Raw genomic sequence first — 25,270 nt, forward strand, 5'->3', positions numbered from 1 at the left:
CATCATGTACTTTCTCGTCCTTTCTCCTATCTCCGTATCTCTTTATACGCACACAGACTACAGATACTGTAAATACGTATACTCCTATTTCCTAAAAACAAGAATATTCTTATACATAAACAAAGTACACCTATCAAAATCAGGAAATTAAAAACAATTCAATACTACAGACCCCTTTCATATTTCACCAATTATTCTAAACATGTTCTTCAGAGAAAAAGAAAATCCAACTCATGCACTGAGTTCAGCTGACATGTCTTCTTGTCTCCTTAGTCTGGAGCAGTTCCTTGGTCTTTGTCTTTCCCAGCTTTGACATTTTTAAAGAATACAGGGCAGTCACTTTGTAGAATGTGACTTCAATTTGGGTTTGTCTAACGTTTCCTTATGATCAGATTTGGATTATGCATTTTTTGGCAAGACTCTCACAGAAGGGATATTGTGTTTTTCTCAGCATACATGTCAAGAGACACAAGATGTTGATGTGTTCCCTTACTGGTTGTGTTCATTTTGAGCATTTGGGCTTATAGTGGTGTCTGCCAGGTGTCTCCACTATAAAATGACTAATTTTCCCTTGATCATAAATAAAGATCTTGCAGGGAGGAAAGTTAATTTGTCTTTAAATAAAGCAGTACTAGAGTGAGAGATGTGTTTTAAATATATAAAGAGCAGAAAAATATAAATGAATCAAGAAGAAAGAAAATAACTTTTAAAAAACTAGAATATATTTAAAGCACCATGTGCCAATTTTTTTTAACCATATGATATATACTATTTTTAATAATGGTCTTAAAATTTCTTTTTCTATAGAGACCAAGTCTGGATGAAAGAAATAAATTGGTGATAAGTGAAAAAAAAAAAAAAAAGAAAAAACAATGATTCATAACAATGTATGTGAAAGTGTTGAATAGAAGGCTTACTTGGAATGGTTATAAGCATTAAAAACAAAGACTGAAAACATATACTTTTGTGCATTTATGGGGATAACTGTGTTACACTGTTTCATATGAAAAGATCAATAGACTGTATTACGACACATGACTGACTCTAATACACATATTACCACCATCAGGGCTTTACAAACCTGTATTAAAAAAAAAAATCTATGAGCAGATGTTGTCCTGGACAGTCCTCAAAGGATCACTATTAAGATTCAATGATTTCAATAATAAATAAAAAAATAAACAAATAAGATTCAATGAAATGTTTCCAAACTTTGGCTTCCCATCAATCCCTCTAACATACTGCTGACATCAGTCCTAATGGACCAATGGAATAGGGGCACAGGTGTAGAGGAAGTAAAATAAATTAAACAAGATAAAATATTAATAATAAAATTTCAAAACGGTGAGGCCAATATTGAACTTCTAATCTACAGAACTGTAAGATAATTAATTTTGTGTTGTTTTAAGCCACTAAGCCTGTGATAATTTGTTACAGCAGCAATAGAAAATCAATAGGGTACCCTTTGAAGATGTCAATTATACCTAAATAAAGCTGGTAAAATTTTTTTGTTAATTTTAAATTTAAAAATGTTTAAATAAAATAAAACAAATTTTTAAAATAAAATAAAATGTTGCCAATCTGAGTTTTGTGAACCCTCGAAATGATGATCAAAAGGAAGTTAATATGGAACTGGAGAAAGGCAGAGTTGAGAAACAATCTATAAATTAAATCCTGGTAAAGACGAATGTTGCCATCAGGAGAAAAGTTTTCAAAATATCGTTGTGGAAACATCAGGTGAGTAATATTTTTGCCCAGCCTTAACTAAAGTCAAAGCACACTATCAATGAACTGAACTGGGACTCAAAATTATTTAATAAGAGGCTAAAAAAAAGACACAGTTCTTTATATTTCTTTATTTTCACATACACTCTGGCTAAAAGAGCAAGAGTACACATCAACAAAAAACGGAAACAAGGCTTTGGCTGAAAAACATGCACTCAACAAATCATGTTAATAGCCAGACAAGAAGAAAGTTAGCTTTGTAAACTTCTATTTCTTTTGATTCAGAGAGAAACTTAGCAAGAATTTTAAAAGTAACAAGAAAAAAAAGTTTGAAATCTTTTACTGTGGGAAAACATTAACATCTTTCTCAAAGAAAATAACTGTTTTTAAAAGTGACCCAGTAGAAAAATCTAGAAAAATCAAGAAGGTTAAATTGTGGACCACTTGGGATGACATTCCTTCGAGCGTACTTACAAATTGTTTGTGTTTCCGGGATGAAAAAGATTGTCATGTCTCCAACAACAGTAAATTGATGTTCCTTGGAATAGAAGTCAGTCTCTACCTTTAAAAATATATGCCTTCTTTGAGGAAACTCCTGTATCTTGTAGCTTTTTTATATTCTGGACAATTAAATGGACTCAGGTCATAAATTATTAAACTAATAATACCACTGAGGTAAGCAGCCTGAAAGCATTTGCAATATATGTACATATTCAATATAAAAATCCTTTATACATATATTTTTATCTGGCATTCAGTTTTGAAAAATTCAGTCTCATATGCCACTGTGGTATATTTCAAATGATACCTTCAAGTCAATGATTTCTTTCGACTGCAGTAAAGAAGATATGGCAAGAAAAATGCTGCAGTGCCATCTTCCGGGAGGACATTTAAGAAATCCCTTAGTTGTAGTTCCACAGCAACAACTGACAGTGTTTCTGTTTGTAGGAAAGAATATCTGAGTTAGAACTGAAATTCTGTCTTTCATCCTATTCTCTTATCACTCAACCACTTAGAAGCTAATTCAGGTGACAAAATGTTATAACTACGAGAGAAAGAGGAAAAAAACCCCCAAAACCCAGTCTTTTAAATCCACAGACTGCTTTATGCTTCTAACAACTTCTTATTTATTCTTTCTAGAGTCATTTGTAGGAAAATAACAATCAATTGAACAGTGTTTTTAATGTTAGGACTATACTGCAGCTGATTTATAAAGACTGTTTGCTGGGACAGGAAATACTATTAATTGTTGGATAACATTTTCCTAAATCAGTTCCTCTCTATTATTAAGATTTTTATGTTACTAATAAGCACAAATCTGTTTTCAAGACCATTTACTTTTTTCTCAAACTGCAAAATAATGTGTTCTAATGAATATTTTAAATATTAAGGAATTTAGTAAACATTTTTATAAAGCTAACTATGTAATTTTATGATTCTGTTGTTTCTCGATGCATGCATGCTGCCCTCTGCTGGGAGGAGAAGGGGGTGACATTTAAGAACAATGTTCCCAAACCTCCTTCAGAACATTCCGTGTGTGATTCTTGCATTCCCACCACTGATTCTATTTGCAGAGTAACCGAAATATAAAATCTCCGGCTCAGGTGTGTGTGCGTCCATCCAAAGTCATCTGTCCAATATCCAGCAACCTAAACCATCCCTGACACAAAGGAATGACATGCTCTTGTTGCTAAAAAGTTAATGAATAGTGTGACGTATGAGAAAGCTCCCTAGCTCTGGAATCGTACAGACTCGGGCAGGGATCACACTCTTCTACTTATGCTCTGGGTGACTTTAAGAAAGTCAACCTCCTGGGTCTTGGTTTCCTGAATTATAATGTAGTGGTACCATCTGCTAGCTTTCCAGAGTCCTTTGTGAATTAATTTAAAATACAATGATGCATATCTGACACAAAATAGAACTTTAATAAACAATAACTGCTAACTAATTTGTAAAACCCATGAATTACCAATGTCTTCCTATCAAACTAGTTTATTTTGCCTAAATGTGGAACCTGTAAGTAGTATCCTAGATACAAAAAACTGAGGTGGGGGCCAGTGTAAAGCAGGTACAGAGCCAACAAAAATCTTGCCACTGCTTGATTCTCCTCTTCCTCCAACTAGTGAAAGGCTAACACAGGTTACAACTCCAAGAACAAGGTCAATATCTTAAATCCATAGAGTACTTTAAATCCTCCAGTGTGTCTAGAAAATACGTGTCAAATGCTGAAAATAGTTATTTCTGGCTGGTGAAGTTTAAAATGACTTTTTAAACTTTGTAATTTACTCTAGTACTAGAATTTTTATTAATAAGCACAGCTCACTGTCACAAAAACAGTCATAAGTACTGCCTTGAAACAAAGAAGTCAACCACTAACCCCAGTTTCAATGGCTCTGCATTAGTGCAACAGTTCTCAACTAGTACAGTTTTGTCCCCCAGGGGACATTTGGTGATGGCTGGAGACATTTCTGTTTTAACTGGGCAAGTGCTACTGGTGCTTAGTGTCTTTAGTGACTAGAGGCCAGGCATGCTGGTAACATCCTAAAATGCACAGGGGACACCTACACACAAATTATCCGGTCCAAGATGTCAGCAGTGACAAGGCTGAGGAACGCTGCATTAGAGAGTAAGAAATCCAAGCTCCTAAGCATATTATGTAAGTAGTCCCTGACCTCCATCTCCAACCTCACCATCTTGCAATTTTTGCCTAACATTTTACTCTAGAGTCAGTCCTGAACCTCCCATTAGTCCCAGGCAATTAAAAAAATTGGCTTGCTTCAGGATACTCAGTAAGTAGCAGACTTGGAATTCAGTTCCAAATCTCCTAATTCCAATCCTGGTCCCTTCTTGGTATACCACAGCTGCCAACAGAGAGACTCCCCATGAAAACGGACCTGAGCTTATTCAGGTGTCTTCCCTTCAAATCAATAAATAGTTATAGAATACTCTGTATGGAGAAGCACATTGCTGGCAAGGAAAGTGCAACATGAAAAATGAATAAAACACTATACCAGCTCTGGAGGTATTACAATAAAGATAAATCACACACAGCATTTAGTCCCATAAGCCACACACATACATACATGCGCATGTGTGTGAATACACACATGTTAAAGACACAGAAAAATGGAAATTTGGAGGAAAGATTATGGGGTAGTTATGAGTTTGTGGGTGTGGATCAGAAAAGGGTGAAGAAAGAGTCGTTTGACTAAGATAATGATGTTACCGGGGTGTGAACATGAGGGCTATCTGCACCGGAAAGTGATCGACCAACAAGAATAATCAGTTCAAATTTATGTGATAAATTTGATGCAGATGGGGCTGAGCAACCCAACACCTGACACTTCCACCTTCTGACAACCAAAAAATCACGCAGAGAGGTGGGCAGGACAAATAGGATAAAGGCCCCTCCTCATCTTCCCAATCACAAACATACAACTTTACTTAATGGGGATCTCCAGAAAAACACCATCCAGTGGCCACTTGGCTTTGCCTAACACTTTGAAAGTCAATTCCCTCAGCTGGAAAATACAATTCCAACACTGTCACCTTCTAATATTTCATGCACACTGGTATCAGTAAAACCATACCTTTGTCATCAGGCCAACCATTAACTGGTGATGTTAACACACAAGAGTAGTGAAACTGATAACCATATAGCTATCAAGATTTATAAATGACTATGAATTATAAAAATTCAAACAATAACTACCTACGCTGTAAAATACTGCATAATTTAGACACACTACACTTCTAAATCTTTGAGAAATTTATCATTCCTCAGTACTTGCTTACAATTATGATTAAGAATGATAATAATTTTAATTTCCTACATGAAGTAAATTAAGCACCCAGACCATTAATATAAAATGGACTTTAATGGCTATTCCGATTTTTAAAATACTGAGGCTGTGAGTTTCTCTGACTGTGATAATTTGTTAAGTGTTTGGAAAGATTATCTTAAAAGCATCAGCTCGGGCTTCCCTGGCGGCGCAGTGGTTGGGAATCCGCCTGCCGAAGCAGGGGACGCGGGTTCGTGCCCCGGTCCGGGAGGATCCCACGTGCCGCGGAGCGGCTGGGCCCGTGAGCCATGGCCGCTGCGCCTGCGCGTCCGGAGCCTGTGCTCCGCGGCGGGAGAGGCCACATCGGTGAGAGGCCAGCGTACCGCAAAAAAAAAAAAAAAAAAAAAAAAAAAGCATCAGCTCTAGAGCTAAAAGAGATAAATGAATATCAAATGTGGTGGCGAGAGCACATGAATGTTAAAAATAAGCTCTCCAGTTGATTCTGCGAAGACCCTCTTCCCCACACTTGAGAATCACATGAAAAACGAGAGACAGCAAGGCTTCAGCCAGTTATGGAAATGAGTACCCTCAATTCAATTTATAATCAAGCAAAAAAGATTATTTTACCTTTTAGTGATGATAAGTAAAGTTGATACTTCTCTCCACCACATTTTACTCTCTGACAAAGTTCAGGCAGCAGTTTTTTCCACCACAAAGTCTATCTTAGGGAAAAATGAATACTTTTTAAGTTTGATGCATTTTACATTCAGATTTCCAACAAGAAGAAAAAGACTGTGCAGGGAAGCCCACGGCAAAAATACATCATCTTGGTTAAGGAACAGACTTTGTTAGAATAGTCTTCTGCTTAAGCTAGAACATAAAAGTCAGATCTGTAACTTGAAAATCTAATAATATATACACTGTACATATGTACACCGCTATTTTCAAGAGGAAACATAGACGTGTCTTGTTTTCATCTCTTAGGTAGCAAGAAAGTTCTAAAGTCAAAAACTCTTCTAATTTCTAAAGACCAGATAGTCCACAAAGAATTTTCCCATCATTTATTATGTTTTCCAAATCTTCAGGTTAATAGCCTACTTCATCGCCAAACAAGAGACCTTTAGTGAAGATAACATACAAGCACCATAAATTTTAACAGCCTCTAATGGTACTCAAAACATGTAACGTATATGCTCTTTTAACCCACACAGCCCTGTGAGGTTGGACTGCCATAATCTGTCCCCATTTTGCAGATAAGGCGACAAGATTAACATTTGATTATCACTGATAAAGCCTAAAACTGTAATTTGAAAAGCATACCCGATTCTCTTCTTTCAGTTCATGATTAGCATATGGGATGACTGCCTCCGGGCATCTCTCTAACAGCCTGTCTATGCACCGTTCATACTCTTCCAAACGCGTACGACACAGAACATGGACACTGAGGCCAGCAACAGTGTCTTCTGAGAGTGGCTCCAAGAATGGAATAATGGAAGCTATGTCAAATGAAGGACCACATATGAGAGACTATGAACAGAAAAGTGAAATGTTATGGAATGAGGCACCCAAAAAACTAAGCACAACATACAGAATACAGTTTTTAAAAAGAATAAATCTCACTTGCTAAAAAAAAAGACAATGTAATTTTAGAGCACACGCATATATTTACTTAGTAAGTCTAATTAGCCAAAGTATTAAATAATCTTGAAACTACCTCTAGTTTAAAGAAAAAACAATCTGTTTAATACAAAGCTATGATTTTTAAAAATAACGTGATTGTGTTTGCTCTGAATAGATTGTAAGTTTAAAATAATGTGAATGCTTTAAGATTCTACCCTTAGGATATAATCAACATGGTGGTCAAGATTTATGTCCAATGATGTTCACCTCAAGAATATTTATAATACTGAAAAACTAGAAGAAATCTAAACATTAAATAAGAAGGGATGAGTAAATAAATTATGATATATTCAAATGATGGAATATTTTATAGCTATCAAAATTGTTTTCAAAGGACAAAATGCTCATGATAAAATTAGTAAAAAAATCTCAATACAAAATTATATTCAGAGCATGATCAGTTTTATAAAATCTACATAGGTACATGCACATCTAGAAATGGCTTTGGAAGAGCATCGAAATTTGAAACAGAGACCAGTTCACTGGAATGGGAGGACAAAGCCAACTTTTTTTTTTCTTTTTCACACTTCCCTGTATTTTCCAAGGTTTCTATAATAAGCATGCACTGCACAAAAAACCAAAAATAAAATTTAACATTTAAGAAAACTACAGCAATCGTTAAGAACTTAATAATTTGTATCAATACCATTTGCTACAACCTGAATGACACAGAGCAGCTATTATTTCGGTAGTCAGAACTTGACAATATTTTACTTTTAAACATTTAAACTATAAATACTACTTTTCAGTAGTCAGAACTTGACAATATTTTACTTTTAAACATTTAAACTATAAATACTACTTTTGGTTCTGCCACCAAAATAATCTCTGCTTTCCCTTTCTTCTGGATAAAAATGAAATGCTCATATCCTGATTTTCTTCTTCTTGTATCCTTTTTACTATAGCATCTTCTCAGACTCACAGGAGGACATGGAACATGAACTATCCATTTACAGTCAGCATTGTGATTTTATTCCAAATATCTACCAAGGAATGGCTAGGAGAATAAGGTTGGTCCCTTTCCTTCCTGCAAGTTCAATATTCATCTTCATCTGAAAAATTTCCTGACAATAAGATAGCAAATATGAAATAAGGTGGTTAAAGTGAAATGAGTCAAAGCTTGGTATAAAATGGGTTACCCATGAACTTTTAAGTAGTTATATCCATATCATCAAGAAGTTTAAAAATAAGAAACAGCAGGGAATTCCTTGGCGGTCCAGTGGTTAGGACTCCGCACTTTCACTGCTGAGAGCGTGGGTTCAATCTGTGGCCGGGGGACTCAGATCCCAAGGCCACACAGGGCGACCAAAACAAACAAAACAAACAAAAACCCTCAAAATGAGAAACACCAGACAACACCTATATCACTGGATAAAAAAGGGCCCACAGGTTACTACTACTCTAAAATACTCTTAGTGTTGTCCGCTTCTTAGCAGTGTGTGTTTTCTTTTTCAATATTGGAAATGGACTCTACACCCCCAACACAGGCACTATTTATCCCCTTTTCTGATCTAGATCCCTCATGCTCAGCTGACTCTGCAGGGCTGGAACCCACAGAATTCTCTACACAGTCACACCTGTGGCTCTAAGAGGGGTGGATGGCAAGGAGGGGGGGGGAGGGGACCAGGACAATTCTGGTAAAAGGCAGGGCATTTACTAGTTACTGTGTCGTTCTGAATAGCGGCTTTTTGACACATAGATGATTTATAGATTGTTTTTAATTCTTGCACAAATATACTATTACAGTGATTAAGAACAAGAGACATAGATTTATGTCAAATCTGTGTGGTGGTGGTGAGCTGGCGGGTAGAGGGGAGTCATACAATTTTGAAAAAGCTCTCCAAGTGATTCTGAACCGACCCCTCGTTCCTCTAGGTAAGAGCAGGTGAGATCTTTTTGTTTCTTGATGGTTAGTTTTTTCTTAATGACTAAGACTAATTGACCCCAGATAATTTAGAAAGAGTTATAATTAGGAGAAGGATTTAGAAAAGTTTAGACTGACTAAACTTTCTATCCTTTAATGGCAAGGATTCCCAAAAAGAAGATACCCTTTTTATTTATTTATTTTTATTTTTTATAAATTTATTTATTTTATTATTATTTATTTTTGGCTGCCTTGGGCCTTCGTTGCTGCGCGTGGGCTTCTCTAGTTGCGGCGAGCGGGGGCTGCTCTTTGTTGCGGTGTGCGGGCTTCTCATTGCGGTGGCTTCTCTTGCTGCGGAGCACGGGCTCTAGGCACGCGGGCTTCAGTAGTTGTGGCGCACGGGCTTAGTTGCTCCGTGGCATGTGGGATGTTCCCGGACCAGGGATCGAACCCGTGTCCCCTGCATTGGCAGGCAGATTCTTAACCACTGTGACACCAGGGAAGTCCCAAGATACCCTTTTTAAATACCTTAAAATGGATTCTAAAGATCACTGAATTATACTTTTTCAAGCAGAGATGATAAATATGCTTTGAAGATTTATCAGGGGATATTTTATAGCACTTATTACAATTAGCATTTTAAACATGTAATTAGTACATACATTATAGGAGGGCAAGGTCTTGCCTGCCTCGCCCAATGCTGTACATCAATCCCATTTACGGTACATGATTGAGGAATATTTGTGGAATGAACGAATCTGAGACTAAGTGCTCGGCAGCCTCTGTATCATAAGGGTACTAGAGATAAGAACCAACCAGAACCTTCTTTGGCAATTTTAAAAAAAATGTAAGTAACTCCATTCCTGGTGACATCACAGGCTGTCTAGAGGCTAAGACTAAGCAATATGGTCTCTTGAGCTTTGCAGCCTGACACCCCATCCCCAATTTGACTTTTCGGTTTCTACAAGCAATAACCACACTTCCACTAAGTTCCCAGAGTAAATCAGGGGTTGCAAACTCAAAAGCTTAACAAGGCCAAACCAGATGATGAAAACCAGATGATGAAAACGCAGGAAGGCGGCTGAGTATAAGGAAAATGGCTGCCAGACGCTCAGCACGTGGACCAGGGAGACATGGAGGTGGAACTGTGGCAGGCAGGAGGGCACGAGCACTGCCCAAGCAGGGGAGCCAGTAGGTGGCTCCAGCCTTCAGCTCTCAGGCAGTGAGGGCCCAGGGTTACTGCCGAATGAAAGTGCTGCTGAGTTTCTCAAAGAGAAACTTGAAACTCAAAATTCTGAATTTGAAATCTCAATTTTCATCTAGTAGCAAGCTACACCGGGAGGACCAAACACAACAGATGTGAGGATTATACTCAGTCCTTGGGCCACTGACTACATTAAACAAAATCACATCCACAGTGAGCCCAGCCCAATCCACCAAGTCAAATGTGCACTTTATTTCTCATTCTCAGTCAAAAACACTCACATTCAGAATTCTTGCAGGATGGTCTACATTCTCTCGATCATATTTCTTACGTTAAAAAAAAAAAGTCCTTTCAGGAGCCAGATAAGCCAGCTACTTTGACCTACTTCCTTTAAGACAGATAGTAGTGCTTGGTTTGGGCTAGAGGCCTAAACTGTGTGAGTGAACACTAAAATAAAAGTGAATCTCGTCAATGAAAACACCGCGAGACACGTGTCATACTTTCGTTTCGCAACGTGTTTTCAAGCACATCCTGAGACTGAGGCAAGAGTCACGGGGCTCGGAAGCTCGCTCGGCGACTGGCAACAAAACCAGACTTCCCGTCAGCAGTTTCAGGCAGAGGCAGGAAGAGCTCCTGAGTTTGCCTAACGATAGATCCTGTCCCCAGAATTACACACTCCAAATTAACTGGACACCCAGGGGCTTACCAAATTTAAGTCCTATGCTATATGGTAATATGCATATTCATAAGCAAAGGAGGCATTTTTATTTACCTGTAATTTTGAAAGGTCTTCCATATAATTTTTATCAGCCAAGGATTCAGATGATATTAAGACATTAACCCATGGACTGATTAAGCCATAATGACTACAGGTGTTTATCTAAAACGTAAAAGAAATGTATCATAAACAAAAATACAACAGAACAAGACTTTCTTCATCCATCCCACAAACAGCAAGCAATCCCTAACATTCTGCCGTGTCCCAAAATTAGGTATTCATTTTCCTGGTAATGGGAGGAAAGTCTTAGAATGTGTGTTCCCCTGGAAAAAGCTTTAGTTTTGCTGCTTCTCACGGAATAAATCCTTACTAAATATTTCCTAATATTTTAACTTCCAAAAAAACTGCACAGAGGCACTTTCTCACAAAAAGGGCAATACTTCCTTGAAGCTAATTACACTCAGAAAAAGTTAACAGTAATACTGAAAATAATTTTTATTTCTACTACTTTCCTTGGGAGGCAAAATCTCTTCCATAAGTTCTCAAGACAATTCCCATAAAGACTCCCTTATTCAAGCAAACCCACATTAGCCACTCTGTCACTGTGAGGGACAAAGGGGCTGCCGCGGGTCGGGGGGAACAAGAAGGATAAGAGTAGACTTGTTAGGGCTGCTGCGGGCTGCGGAACAGCTCTTGTCTGTGCAGCTGACAGGAAATGGAAGGCTGGTAAGGAAGTCTCTCTCCCACAAGCCTTCTGCAGTTCCTCTCCCAGCAGGGAGGTCTGCAGATGTCTCTTCTCTCATGTTCCACTTCATGACTGTCGCCTAAGGGAGCACAGATGGATTTGGGGAAAAGCCCTTTCTCCCACACTTTGGCTACTGAAGTACCCCTGTAGGTAAGTAATACAGGAGCAGTACAAGGCGCTCTTTAGCATACAAAAGTGTTTAAAATGTGGGCAACTTCACTCACAGACAAGTTTTAAATGTATTTTTAACTCTTGCTTTGAAAAGATATCCGGTAATATGAATTACGACTGATTTTATGCCGTTAAAAATAAGAAGGGTCAACAAAAATTAAAATAAAAAGAAATAAAAATTTAACAAAAACATAAAACACACACACACAAAACCAAAAACAAACAAACAAAAAAACACAAAGAAAAACAAAAATAAGAAGGGTCATTATCATAATGTGTAATGTACATAAAGTTTAATTCACTGTACTATTCCATTATCTTACCAGATCCTCTGATGTTCTCAATGGTGTGGTGTCAGGTGGCTGCCTCTTAGATAATCTCCAGATGTACTGTGATGTGAGCTTGAAAAAGAGTTCCTGAAGTACCACATCTGGGAGACATGCTACCAGCTGAGCTTCCCAAAAGTCTACTAAGAGCTGAGGAATCGTATCTTCATCTTTACCACAAAGCACCTTGAGAACAGTGAAACAAGCCCCCATAGCTCAGATAAATATAGTACTGATCAAGTTACAGCTGGTCTGAACAGCACTCCATCACGTGGGCCATGTACTCAATAATTTATCACTAGCATTAGTGCCGTGGCAAAAGCGAATTTAGACATTTTAACAGACTCCGGGTTGCATGAACAGAATTTTTCTAGATACATATTTTTAATCTGTACTTTTATAAGTGGTTATGTGTAAGTCTCATTTTTCAATAAACAAATGAAAACTCACTTCTCTTATTCTGCTCCCCATCCCCCCCACCAACTTCATCAGGCCATCCAGAACAATTACATTTTCAAAGTGACAAACCTTAAAGAAGGAATCTGCTTCTTCAATTCCAATTTTGTTGTTCTTCTGTAAGCCAAGGACTGAAGCCACAAGCAATCCAGGCTGAGTCTCCTTCAAGTGAACTGCAAATTCAGTTGGAACAATCCGTCCTTTCCTCTGCTGAATCAATAGCCGAGGTTCCAGAATGAAGCCACACACCAACTTCATCTTCAGATAAAAAAAAATTTAGGAACAGAATAAACATTGCATTCATCTTGGAAATACACGCTAGTGAATTCAAGAATCAATGATAAGCCATTAATAATTTATTGTAAGCTTAATTTTTTCTTTACAAAGACAAGTTCTAAGGACATCATTGGTAACTGTCTTTGTAGAAGTTATTATTACTTAATCAAGCATCAAGACATCCTATTTTGTAGACAGCTTTAAATTTAGGTCTATATAGGATTTTCCAAAATTATGAAAAGAAAACTCATCTTTCTAGAATTCTACTCTTCAAAGTAGAGGACATCTCAGTGTTGACTTGCTCTCCTCATCATAATAAAATGTGCCATTTGTACAGCAATAAAGCACTCCTGCTCATTTTGGTTAGACCTGAGGCATAATAAGTGCTCAATTAATGTCACTTCTTAATTTCTTTCTCTAGTGATTAACTTTTTTGGCTTATGTCCCTAAATGGCCTCTCTTCCAACGGGAAGCTACCTTTTCTTTGATACACCATTCAAATGCCTAATCTCCCACACAGTCATTTGTGATCTTCCCAAATGCAGGCTATTTCTGCAACTACTGGACTCTTAAGACTCAAGGAGTCTTGCTGTACTTGAATATACATCACTGTTCTGTTTTCAGGGACAAACCACACCACCCCTCATGCCAGGTCAGACTGTCAGCTCAGGGCAGAGCCTGTATACTCTTCAGTGCCAATCACTGTGTTCTGAACATACCTGACACTAAGTTGATAAGTCTTTGGATACCCATTGCTGCCATTTATCCTTCATTTTTCTTTTTCATTTGCCAAATCCAAAGCCCAAGCACTCCCACTTTGGGCCACTTCCTTTTTAATATTAAGTCTATTTTCCTTTACAACTAAGAAAAAAATGAGCTACACAGAAGCCAGAAGAAAACTAAACACCTCAGGACCACTGAGTCCTATTTTAGCTTGCTGTTAATACCAGGCAGGGCACCGTACCTCTGAATGGTTTTTCATTTCACTTCTGTGCATGTCAAGATCTCTCATTTTCAAAGCCATTGCTGCCTTGGTCAATGTCACTAAGACTGATGAAAATCCAGAAGTATCCAGCTTCCTTAAATAGCTTATGGTAGTTAAAGGATCAATATTCTTCATAGAAGGACTACAGAGAATATGGGGCAGTTGCTTTGGCTCAGCGACATAAAACATCTGAACCACTTTTGCTGCCAATTCCTTTGGTGAGCGTAAACGAGAAATAAAAGGTCAGTCAGCCGACAGAAAGCAACAAAATCAGCAAAAAAAAAAAAAAAAAAAAGGATAAAAAGCCAAGATACAAACATTCCAGTTAAGATAAAATTACAGTACTATGCTTCGATTTAAAAAGAGAGTTGATGGTGATAGCGTGGGAGAGCTGAGATGACCTAAAGTGATCTCTTTGCTGAGTTATAATGAAGAAAAAGCAGGGAAAGTGTATACCAAGTTGTGGCCAGCATTTCTAATTTTAACAAGAGTTCAGAAGAAGAAAACAAATATTGGATTAAGTTATACTCAAAAGTCCATTATAGAAAATTACTACTTAATACAAAATTTACTTATATTTAATGTACAAAATATACTTAATATTTATAAGAGAAAATTTCATTTCTCTTAGAAACTTAAAACACTTGGTATCACAATACCCAACTTTGCATATTGGCATTCAACTCTTTAAAAATACATGAGGGGCTAAAAATGATCCTTAATGATGTCTGAAGGTTGCTGGGCCAGGATTTCATAAGGGAAACTCTGGACACCTGGAGAGTGGGGCAACTAGGGTCGTGAAAAGGGCTGCGGATGAGAAGAAGGCAGGCAAAGCCCAGGTTCTATGTCGTTCTTCTAAAGACATTCCACTGTCAGGTTGGGCAGGTCACTCAACTACAGTGGACCACACCCCCCTGTCTATGTAATGAGAAAGTATGAGAAGATGATTATAAGTTCTTTTCCAAGCTGTAATTCTATGAGTATTATTAATGAAGAAAAGGGCACATTAGTTACCTTTTTTAGAAAAAAAAGACTATAACACCAATGAAAAATACTTGGAACTTGATTTCTCAACAGAATTACATAAAATAAATTGCTAAAATGAAAAATTAAAAATATTAGAGGGCTTCCCTGGTGGCGCAGTGGCCCGGTCCGGGAGGATCCCGCATGCCGCGGAGCGGCTGGGCCCGTGAGCCACGGCCGCTGAGCCTGCGCGTCCGGAGCCTGTGCTCCGCAACGGGAGAGGCCGCAGCAGAGGGAGGCCCGCATACCACAAAAACAAACAAACAAACAAATATTAGATATAACTAAATAGAAAACTGTATTCACTTCACTTAATTCTTCATCCAGGTTTTCATAAAGTGAATGATTAATGTAAAAGATTAATCCCCTCTCGTATTTCTGCGATCCATCCTCTACTGCCCAGTCCACTCGGGCCAAAACTTCAGCCATAGACAAACCAGACATCTTATAGTATGGCAAGGCGAGGTGGGAATACTGGGTGTCAAGCCTAAAGGGAAGGAAGTAAAAAACAAACGAACAAACAAAAACTTCAGATTTGTCATGTTTAAATTTGGATGTCTAACACATTTAATAATAAAACAGATCATGATTTCCAGAAGATATAAAATCTCAAAATACTTTTCTACGGCCATTAGGAGTTGGAACAAACTCCTGAGTTTTGTTCTGCAAAGTCATTCTAATTAATGTAGCTTCTTTTTGCTTGCTCATAAGAAAAACAAGAACAATTCATTAAGTGAATTTTAATATTCATAATGTGGCTCTAAAATAATGGTGTTTATAAGTAGGAAAAGTCTTTTATTAATTTATAATGACTCCCATGGGTCAAGTAAGCCTTGGAAACAATTATATACGAAAAAAAATTATAAAGATCATTCTCAAAAAGAGAAATCACTATTGATCCTAGTGTCCTTTTCTGACATCATAAAAGCACTGACTACTAAGATTAAAATCACAGAGTGTCCAACTAGTATCTCTCCCTTAAAGCTAACAGTAATATGGTTGTCTCAGGGATGTTCACTGGTCGTGCCCCACCCCCGCCCAAAGGTCTGAAAAGAAACTTCAAATTCCTAAATTAACTGATGGGAGACTCACGAACTGCTCATCTAATAAACTGTAAGTCCTTGAAGGCCGGCAACAGGTCGTGCTCATCTCTCTAAGCTTAGCCCAGTACCTGACCCACAGGATGTGCTCAACGAATGCTGTGGCATAAATGAATAACTAAACCACCTCCCCTCATGAGTCCTCCCATTTGTCAGGTAACTGCCAGAGGTGGAAAAGTTAGTAAGCACACCTGAAGCTCAGGATGGCTTCTCTGACAAGTTTCCAAGTAGCATCACCAACCTGCTGTAGCAGTCTCCAAGGTGCCCACAGCTTTCTTTAAATGCTTCTAAGAGCTCTGCTTTTTCTCCAGGTTCCAGCTGACTGGCATCCATCAGGGCCGCTCTCACTAACAGGTGAGCCTCACTGAGAAGGTGGATGCAGCTCTGCGTTTTTGCAGTCTTGTAGGTGTTACTGTAGTCCACCTAACACAAAAAAGGCAAGCAGCTAATGTTGCTGAAGACGTCTCCCCAAAGTTTCCCAGTTCTTAAGAATATCTATCCAGTTGGTTACTAAAGTCAATATCTGAACACATTAAATCCTAAAAAATAAAAAGTGGTTATTTATCATTCTGATAAGGCCTAGCTAAAGTGGTTTTCTTTTCCCCCACGATCTATGAGCCAGTTTAACACACACATGATTGTAAATAGTCTCTTGTTAAACAGTGCTAATCATTAGAGAAGGTACAATTAATACTGTAATACTAATAATACCGTTAACTTAGCAATAATTTGATCACAATTTGATAAGGCTAATGAACATATCTGAAAACCTTAACTTTATTTTTAAGTTCTATGATTTAAATCTTTCTCAAATTCAGATTGAGTATGCTTCCTTTATCTTAGTTTCAATCTGTGAATTTAGGTTCTGCTACATCTATTTCTGTAACTCACAGTGGGCTTATAAAAATTATCACTAGCTAGGACTTCCCCGGTGGTGCAGTGGTTAAGAATCTGCCTGCCAAGGCAGAGGACATGGGTTTGATCCCTGGTCCGGGAAGATCCCAAGTGCCTTGGAGCAACAAAGCCCGTGGGCCACAGCTACTGAGCCTGCGCTCTAGAGCCTGCGAGCCACAACTACTGAGCCCATGTGCTGCAACTACTGAAGCCCGCGCACTCTAGGGCCCGTGTGATGCAACTACTGAGCCCGTGTGCTCCAACTACAGAAGCCCAAGTGCCTAGAGCTCGTGCTCCGCGACAAGAAAAGCCACTGCAGTGAGGTCTGCACACCACAACGAAGAGTAGCCCCTGCTCGCCGCAACTAGAGAAAGCCCGCCCACAGCAACGAAGACCCAACGCAGCTAAAAATGAATAAAATTTAAAAAAAATTATCACTAGCTAATCTGAGTCAATCAGTATTTTTAGACTCCAGTAGGCAAATCACCTAGATGACGTCTAAGACTTTCAATTAAGCAAGACTGAAAACACAGGACAAAGCTGATAAAATTATAGGCATTAAAATACCAGGGACAGGGCTTCCCTGGTGGCGCAGTGGTTGAGAGTCCGCCTGCCGTTGCAGGGGACGCGGGTTCGTGCCCCGGTCTGGGAAGATCCCACATGCCGCGGAGCGGCTGGGCCCGTGAGCCATGGCCGCTGAGCCTGCGCGTCCGGAGCCTGTGCTCCGCAACGGGAGAGGCCACAACAGTGAGAGGCCCGCGTACCGCAAAAAAAAAAAAAACAAAAAAAATGCCAGGGAGGGACAAATCATGCAAAACCTTCACCCGATGACCAAAATTAACATTACTAGTGAAGGGCAAATGAATATTCTGCACCTCCAAGTGTGATACTCTGAGAAAGATACAACGTCACCTACACAATGTTCTGACCAAGAAGAAGAATATACAACCTGAATCTAATCATGAGAAATGATATGAAATGAGAAATGAAATAAAAAAATAAATTTTTAAAAGGTGGCGGGAGGAGAAATATTTTTCAGAACTGTCTGTTATAAAACAAAGAGTGGAATCTAAAAATACAACAAGCTAGTGAATAAAACAAAAAAGACACAGACTCACAGATCAAACTAGTGGTTACCAGTGAAGATAAGAGAGGGAGATTAAGAGGTACGAACTACTACGTATAAAATAAATAAGCTACAAGGATATATTGTACAACACAGGGAATATAGCCAATATTTTATAATAACTACAAATGGATTGTAACCTTTCAAAACTGTGAATCACTATGTTTATACCTGTAACTTATAATATTGTACGTCAACTATATTTCAAGAAAAAAAAAATTTTTTTTTAAATGAAACAAAGAAAGGCTGTGAACATATTCTGGATTAAAGGAGGCTAAAGAGACATGACAGTTAAATACATTACTTGATGCTAGACTGGATCCTGGACCTGGGGCAGGGGTTGCTGGGGGATTCTACTAGGCCATTATTGAGTCAATTGACAAAACTGGAATATGAACCATAGACTAAAGTATTGTGTCATTGTTAAATTTGCTGAAGCATATGTGTGTACTGTGGTTATATAAGCAAATATCTCAATTCTTAGGAAACATGCACTGAAATATTTAGGGGCCTTAGGCTATGACATATGCAATATACTTTCCAATGGATCAGGAGGAAATATACATGCGTGCTTGCGCATTTAGAAAGTACAAGAGTGCAAAAAAGAAGAAAAGAGAGGGAGAAACAAAGGGAGTATAATGTTGGCTATGGGCAAATCTGTGTGGGGAATACACGTTTTATTTGTACTATTCTTATTCTTGCAACTTTTCTATAGGTTTGAAATTGTTTCAAAACAAAGAGTTCATAAAAATTGTCAGGGATGAGTAGGCAGTTGTCACTCTTAGAAGAGGAATAAGGATGCCTATGGGACAATGCTACAAGTGCTGCAGTGCCCTGGGACTATCTGCTAATATTTCAAAGAAGCGTGAGACAGGGACATATGATCTAAGATTTCTTTTGGCTCCATTTCATGGTTCTCTTTCCTAGGGTTCAAAGTAAAGGTCAAAGGCTACTTACGTTTAGACTGGCTAATCAATTCTCATAGGAGAATCGGTATGAAAAAGGGAATATTATTTTAGTGAAGGAAATTTCTCCTAGCTCCTCAAATATCAGGAGCTGCGAAAACAAGAAGGTGAAGATATACACTGCACTGTCAGACAGAGCCTGGAAGCTGGTTGGCTGTGGCATTCTGAATGTACGATAATTAGAATCAATTTCTAGTCATCAATTAGACTCTAAAAATTTCTACAAATAAGAATTAAAAGTCTGAAAGGAATACCATTTCTTTGTACAGTTGCACTGGTGAGATCGTATTCACAATATACAAATTCCACCCAGCCTCAGCTACAGGAGGTGTTTTGAGATTAACACTGGTACCTTTTCTAGAACTGAAAGCAAAACAAAGGACAAGAATTATAAGACATATTATTAATAAATGGGAATTTTAAATGGTAAATATCAGATACCTAAAATATTGTAACTATGATATCATTTTCATTTAGTATTTTCTTGTTGATTAACTACACAGTCGATTTTTAGAGAACATTAGTGTACAATGCTACGTAGGCCTAACAGCATTTAACATACTGCACTCTCATGGACTGATAAACCAAGCACTTCCAGTTCATTCCACAAGTATTGTTAAATAGGCAATAAGTTCACAGAACAGGCAAGACCCCTCAAAAGGAAGAAAGACTTGGATATGGCCTTCATGAGGCCAGGGCTGCTGGGAAAATGTAAAAGACAGAACTGAACATCTGCTGGAAGCACCATCTTATCTCTTGCTTTCACTATATGATGCATTTTCTGTAGTATGCAATCTTTTAAAAATGCAGACCCTAGACCAAATGAATTTTCAAATAAATTAGAATTTTTTTAAAAATCATTAAAAAATATATAATACTTTTAAGATGTCAAATGTGTGAGATTACAAGCTATTTTTCCTCTTGCCAGAAAGCTTTTAGGATCAGTCAGTCTCAGACCTCTTTGTGCACACTCTAAGTGACCAGTTACCCAAGGGAACCTGGTTATTCCTGCTGGTGGAACAAAGCACAGGCACAAATAATTCAAAAAAGCTTAAACTTATGTTAAAAATGGAAAACAATGTTTGACTTGAAATACAATCTGTGTTCCTCCCCTGCAAACAGATTTCTTTCCTACTTAATTTTCCATAGAGGAATGTTCAAATTAGATTGCATTCCCTACCACTAAGTTCACAGTATAGAAAACATCGAACAGAAGCATAACTACTCTGGAATTAAGCGTTCTATTCCAAACAATGTGAAAGCAGAAAACCGAAATGTCAGCCTGAGATTAGAATAATGCACTTTTACTCTAAAGTAGATTAACACATAATCTATACATCATGAATGTGCTTTAAGGTAAGAAATGCATTGTTAATTTCTTTTTCATTGAAATACCAGAAAATAATCTTTGGATAAAAATGTAGCCACTTAAAGGCCAAAGAAGAAAAATAATAAAGAGCCTTGTCATTTGGATCAGCATACGAGGCTCTGTCTTACTTGTTAATTACACAAAAAGGCATGCCCTTTAACTTCTTATCTAAAACACCACAGATATTTACTGAACTAATTTTATACTTCATCTTCTTCTAAAAGTTCAAGGTCAGTTATAAAGGATATTATAGAGATCATGAGAAACTTCTTTTCTTACTCTGGAAAAAGAACAACTAGAAAAGCGATCTGATCATTCAAAGCTTTTATTTAAAAAAAATATCAACAAAGAGGTATGCAAAATATAGCAGTAACAATTCATTCCAGAAACTTTCGCAGGAATGTCTGGGGCTGAGGGGATGCTTACAGAAGCCTCTTGGGTGACTCTCTTCTCTCTGGAATTGTTTCAGGGTCTGCCTTGGTCAGAAGTATAACGTGGTTTTTAAAGTGACAGATGGCTTTCAAGCCTATGAAAAGCTGTATTCTTAAAGCACAGACATCCATACTGACAGGTGGGCAAGCCTAATGAGGAAAAAAAAAATCGGAAATTTAGCCAAGGAATAAAGTGCATGAACTTTAATCTTCAAAAATCAATCTATTTGACACAATGTCTCCTTCCCCTCACTCTCCCCCCAGACAATTCAAATTCCTATTCTTATCAGAGTAAGAGGTTATCCTATCTCAACTATTTAACCAACTATCTCATCCACGTGTCTGCCAAGGAGCTACTTAGTGTCTGTTGACTGATTTAAGGAATGCAGAGAGCGGGTGCACCTGAGGCCCCTCAAAGCTGCGGGAACTCTCTACCTTACAGAGACCCTCCAGGAGCCCAGCCCCGGGCTGGTTACCTGCCACCCAGGAAATTCCCCACTGACAGTGGGCTGGCTCAGGGCACGTTCAAGTGGCCTCTTTAGACAAAATGAGACACTACAAAAGGACACTGTACTTCAGGTAGAGTACATAAAATGGTTTCTTAGTGGATGCGCGTGTACGAAAGAAACACTCTCAAGTTCCGATGGCCTCTGTTAGCTCTGTGGATGTGAACACTGCCTGGAACAGCCAACAGGCTGGGGTGTGTCAGGCAAACTGGAGGAAATCCTGGACCAGGAGCCAGCCTCCTGTCCTTATAAGGGACCATTCAGTCAAGTAGAATGGATACGAAAGATAATGGAAGAGCTCTTTCTGCGACTCACAAAATGATGCTGCCAGGCCCCCCTCCCCCCTCCTCCATTAATGCTGCTTTGATTCTGAGGTCATCTCCATTGTCCCTTTTGTACAAAGCACACGGGGGAAAACCTCCATCTATTTTTTACATTCCTGAGAATAGTTAAGGTGGCCTTGGTGATGCTGAGCCAGAATCTCCGAGGAAAGGGAAGCGAAGATCGCGTGTACTGTGGTCCCGACTCTGAGGTTGTGAGAGCTTTCTCAGACACTGCGGCTCCCAAAGCCTGAGTCAGCAAGGGAGCAAAATGATGGTGTGCTCATTCAGGGGCATCTAGGATTTCAGAATGGTGGGATCGCAGGGAAGGGGGGGCCGGGAGGTGTGATCATCAGGGTCCTTCCCTCTACCGCCTTCAGGAGGACTGGCCTCAGGGGCAGCCTTCCCCACCAGCTGCCCATCTCTCCCCTTTCCTACCTTCCTTTCTTCTGTGTTCCTTCCCTCTGGTTTTATGAGACTCTGAGAAGGCTGAGAACTGAGATCTATTTCCAAATGCAGATTGATCCTACCTCAATCTGTGATGTACCCCTCACTCCACCATCGCTACCTACACAAGCCTATGTCTCTCTGAGGTTTAAAACAAAAAACAAGGCAAGATGGGGTGGGGAGAGAGGAAGCCAGAGACAAAGAATCTGTCACCTTTCCATTTTTACTGGGGACGTAACATCTATTTTTTACATAATCTCCTGAAAAAGCTATGTGTATATCTTAAACACAGACAGAAAGGCATGGGAGAGCTATGATTCTGATTTCCCAAGAGGCTGAAGGAAGGCAGTAAAGCCTGGTCGGCAGCAGAAAGTGATAGGCAGCCCATAGCAAAAAAGAACTCAGACACAATTTCCAGAAAACGCCAGTGCATAGCACACTTTGGGTGACAGTGATCATGGAAGAGTGCCTCAGACACATTAAGTACTACACACCATCATCACCGAACACTCGTTTTTCCAGAAAACGGCGTTCCAGGTGCCAGATGGACATAACATGTGAAATAGAGGCCATGATAACTTGGGGGTTCCCTACAGCATGGATATGCACAACAAACACCCATTCAAATAGCTTATGCGCCAGAGGTGAAACCGCACATGAGGAATATGATGCAAATGATCAGTGTATTTCTGAGAACAGAAATTCAAGGTCAGAAAATAGAGAATTTCATCATAAAACGGCCTCTGTTTATTTGGCGGTCAAGAGCTTTTCAGAGACTAAGCGTATTACTACTCACTAAAAACGAGGTTATTGATCTAGGATATCCATTTACACTAGATCAAAACTACAGAACTACAGAAAAGTTGTTGAAGGCTTTGTAAAACAATGAAAGGCATATCTGATAACAGTATAGGTAAATCATCTGAATGCGCTGTATTCACTTTTGTGCTCTTGAATATACTGATTTCTGTACTGTTGTGTTAACAGCTCTATACCATTGCCACCAATACTTCTAGTAAATGAATAAAATCGTGGTATGCCATAGTTGTGAAGTGCTCTCTCTGAAGTTACCCTATATACACATTCTTTACCAAATTTTTAAAACTATGCATTATATCTAAATTCTGAGTAAAATGTTTTCAAAGTAATCTTAAAAATTACCATCTAAACCACGAATCACAAAATGATTCATTTTACATTCCAACATTCTAAGTGAAAAAACAAGACTTTGATGTTTGCCAAGCTTAGACACAAAGAGCAAATCTGCAAGCACTCCTACTGTGATCTGTAGGTTGCACTGTCATAAGCCAGCTCTGACCTTCAGCGTGGTGTCCACATAAGGGTCCTCCTCCCGAGCGGCCGCCGCACTGCACCGCACTGTGTAACACTGCAGGTTGTTACTGAGGAAGAGGAGAGATGCCACTGAACAAGGTGGAGGCCAGGAACCGACGTGCCCACTGCTGGAGGATTTCACAGGCGCACAGAGCGGTGGAGGGGTGGGGGAAAGACCCAGGTATTTGTCAAATGCTGACAAGTTAGGCTACTTCTTAACAAGGAGTACCTCAGAAACCCTATGGAGTGTTTTTTTATTTTTATTTTTATTTTTTTTATTTTTATTTTTTTTTTTTGTGCGCAGCGGCCATGGCTCACGGGCCCAGCCGCTCCGCGGCACGTGGGATCCTCCCGGACCGGGGCACGAACCCGGTTCCCCTGCATCGGCAGGCGGACGCGCAACCGCTGCGCCACCAGGGAAGCCCTGGAGTGTTTTTTTAAATACATGACTGGTCTCCACCTCGCTCCTACCCAAATCATAATCTCTACGGGCTGAATCTAGACACGTATATTTCTACAAAGCTCCTCGTGTGACGTACACCCCTAGTTAAGAACCATGGATCTGGGTCAATACCCTCATCTTCTAGACAAAATGATGCCCCTGGGATCTGCCCAAAGTACAGAGAGGTGACTATTAAAGCCAAGATTAGAACCCAAGTTTACTGATTATTATCTCGGGATGAAATGGAGCCTGGATTATGCTGGGCAACACACTTAGATTATGCAAACCCAATCCAATGGCAGAAGAGAAAATCAGAGACTGTCTGAAGGAACCTTCAGAATTACCTAGTCCAGCAGCTTGTTTTTAAAGATTAGGGCCTGCAAGGTACATGACTGGTCCAAGTCCTCTCTGGAGAATGGAGATAAATTAGACCCCAGGTCTCCTCACTCTTCACACTCCTCTAGCTCTTTCCACAACCCCAGGCTATGTCTGCACAGCAAAGCAACCTGGAGACCCCACAGTAAGTGCTTGGAGACTTACAAGTCAACCCTCCAACACTGACATTGAAAACCATCAATGGTTAACTTAGAAATTGCTACGAAATCCATCTTGTCGTGGGTTCCCAGGAATGATTTTTAAAAACAAATCAGAGGGCTTCCCGGGTGGCGCAGTGGTTAAGAATCCACCTGCCAATGCAGGGGACACGGGTTCGAGCCCTGGTCCAGGAAGATCCCACATGCAACTAAGCCCGTGCACCACAACTACTGAGCCCACGAGCCACAACTACTGAAGCCCGTGCGCATAGAGCCTGTGCTCCGCAACACGAGAAGCCACGGCAATGAGAAGCCTGCGCACCGCAACGAAGAGTAGCCCCTGCTCACAACTAGAGAAAGCCCATGCGCAGCAACAAAGACCCAACGTAGCCAAATAAATAAATAAATAAATAAATAAATAAAACTTAAAAGAAAAATCAGAAAGTGAGAGAAGTAAAAATGAACTCTATTGAAATAAAAAAATGAAGGACTAAAGCAAATCTAACAATAACCTTAAAATAGAAGAAACACTTCTTTAACAAGAGAATCATTCTGACATTTTCACAGCTGCAAGACTTGGCACGATGTAGAGGCATCAGTCAGGACTCTCCATCTGTTTGCTGGGGCTTCCATTTTGGTCTCAGCGCACTGTCAACTGTGTCCATGTCCAGAGAGCTCTAGGATGTGACCTCTGGAGTCATGAAAATAGCTGGGACGGCAGCACCACCGCTTAGAAATCTGGGGTGGAGGGTGCCCTCACGAAGGAAACTGAACAGAAGGGACTTTGAGTTACTGGGAACCAAAAGAAGTACCTGCAGTGGGGCCAGAATGACAGGTCAGAGTAGCTATG

General features: G+C 39.3%; 2 protein-coding genes across 9 annotated transcripts in view; one reads left to right on the forward strand and one right to left on the reverse strand.

Moving 5' to 3' along the window:
- LOC102981060 (ceruloplasmin) overlaps positions 1 to 12,301 on the forward strand; it is a 70,582-nt gene extending 58,281 nt beyond the window's left edge. The window contains exons 19-20 of the mRNA XM_055084317.1: positions 8,093 to 8,197; positions 12,216 to 12,301. Of these exons, the coding sequence (XP_054940292.1) occupies positions 8,093 to 8,196 (104 nt within the window). The 3' untranslated portion in view covers position 8,197; positions 12,216 to 12,301. The remainder of the gene's footprint in view (positions 1 to 8,092; positions 8,198 to 12,215) is intronic.
- HPS3 (HPS3 biogenesis of lysosomal organelles complex 2 subunit 1) overlaps positions 1,865 to 25,270 on the reverse strand; it is a 40,504-nt gene continuing 17,098 nt past the window's right edge. Inside the window, exons 6-18 of one of the 8 annotated variants that reach the window (XM_028488779.2) lie at positions 23,432 to 23,573; positions 20,836 to 20,990; positions 19,295 to 19,403; positions 16,297 to 16,478; positions 15,262 to 15,442; positions 13,912 to 14,145; positions 12,744 to 12,929; positions 12,213 to 12,401; positions 11,028 to 11,135; positions 6,828 to 7,034; positions 6,135 to 6,225; positions 2,534 to 2,663; positions 1,902 to 2,345 (exon numbers count right to left, since the gene is read on the reverse strand). In XM_028488779.2, coding sequence (XP_028344580.1) covers positions 2,536 to 2,663; positions 6,135 to 6,225; positions 6,828 to 7,034; positions 11,028 to 11,135; positions 12,213 to 12,401; positions 12,744 to 12,929; positions 13,912 to 14,145; positions 15,262 to 15,442; positions 16,297 to 16,478; positions 19,295 to 19,403; positions 20,836 to 20,990; positions 23,432 to 23,573 — 1,912 coding nt within the window. In that variant the 3' untranslated portion in view covers positions 1,902 to 2,345; positions 2,534 to 2,535. Of the gene's footprint in view, positions 2,664 to 6,134; positions 6,230 to 6,827; positions 7,035 to 9,525; positions 10,291 to 11,027; positions 11,136 to 11,869; positions 12,007 to 12,212; positions 12,402 to 12,743; positions 12,930 to 13,911; positions 14,146 to 15,261; positions 15,443 to 16,296; positions 16,479 to 19,294; positions 19,404 to 20,835; positions 20,991 to 23,431; positions 23,574 to 25,270 lie in introns of those variants that run through there. The other 7 variants (XM_024131857.2, XM_024131856.3, XR_002893041.2 and 4 more) reach the window with 7 other exon arrangements.

Source organism: Physeter macrocephalus, chromosome 1 (genome assembly GCF_002837175.3).
Source record: "Physeter macrocephalus isolate SW-GA chromosome 1, ASM283717v5, whole genome shotgun sequence".
In the NCBI taxonomy this organism is placed as follows: Eukaryota; Metazoa; Chordata; class Mammalia; order Artiodactyla; family Physeteridae; genus Physeter; species Physeter macrocephalus.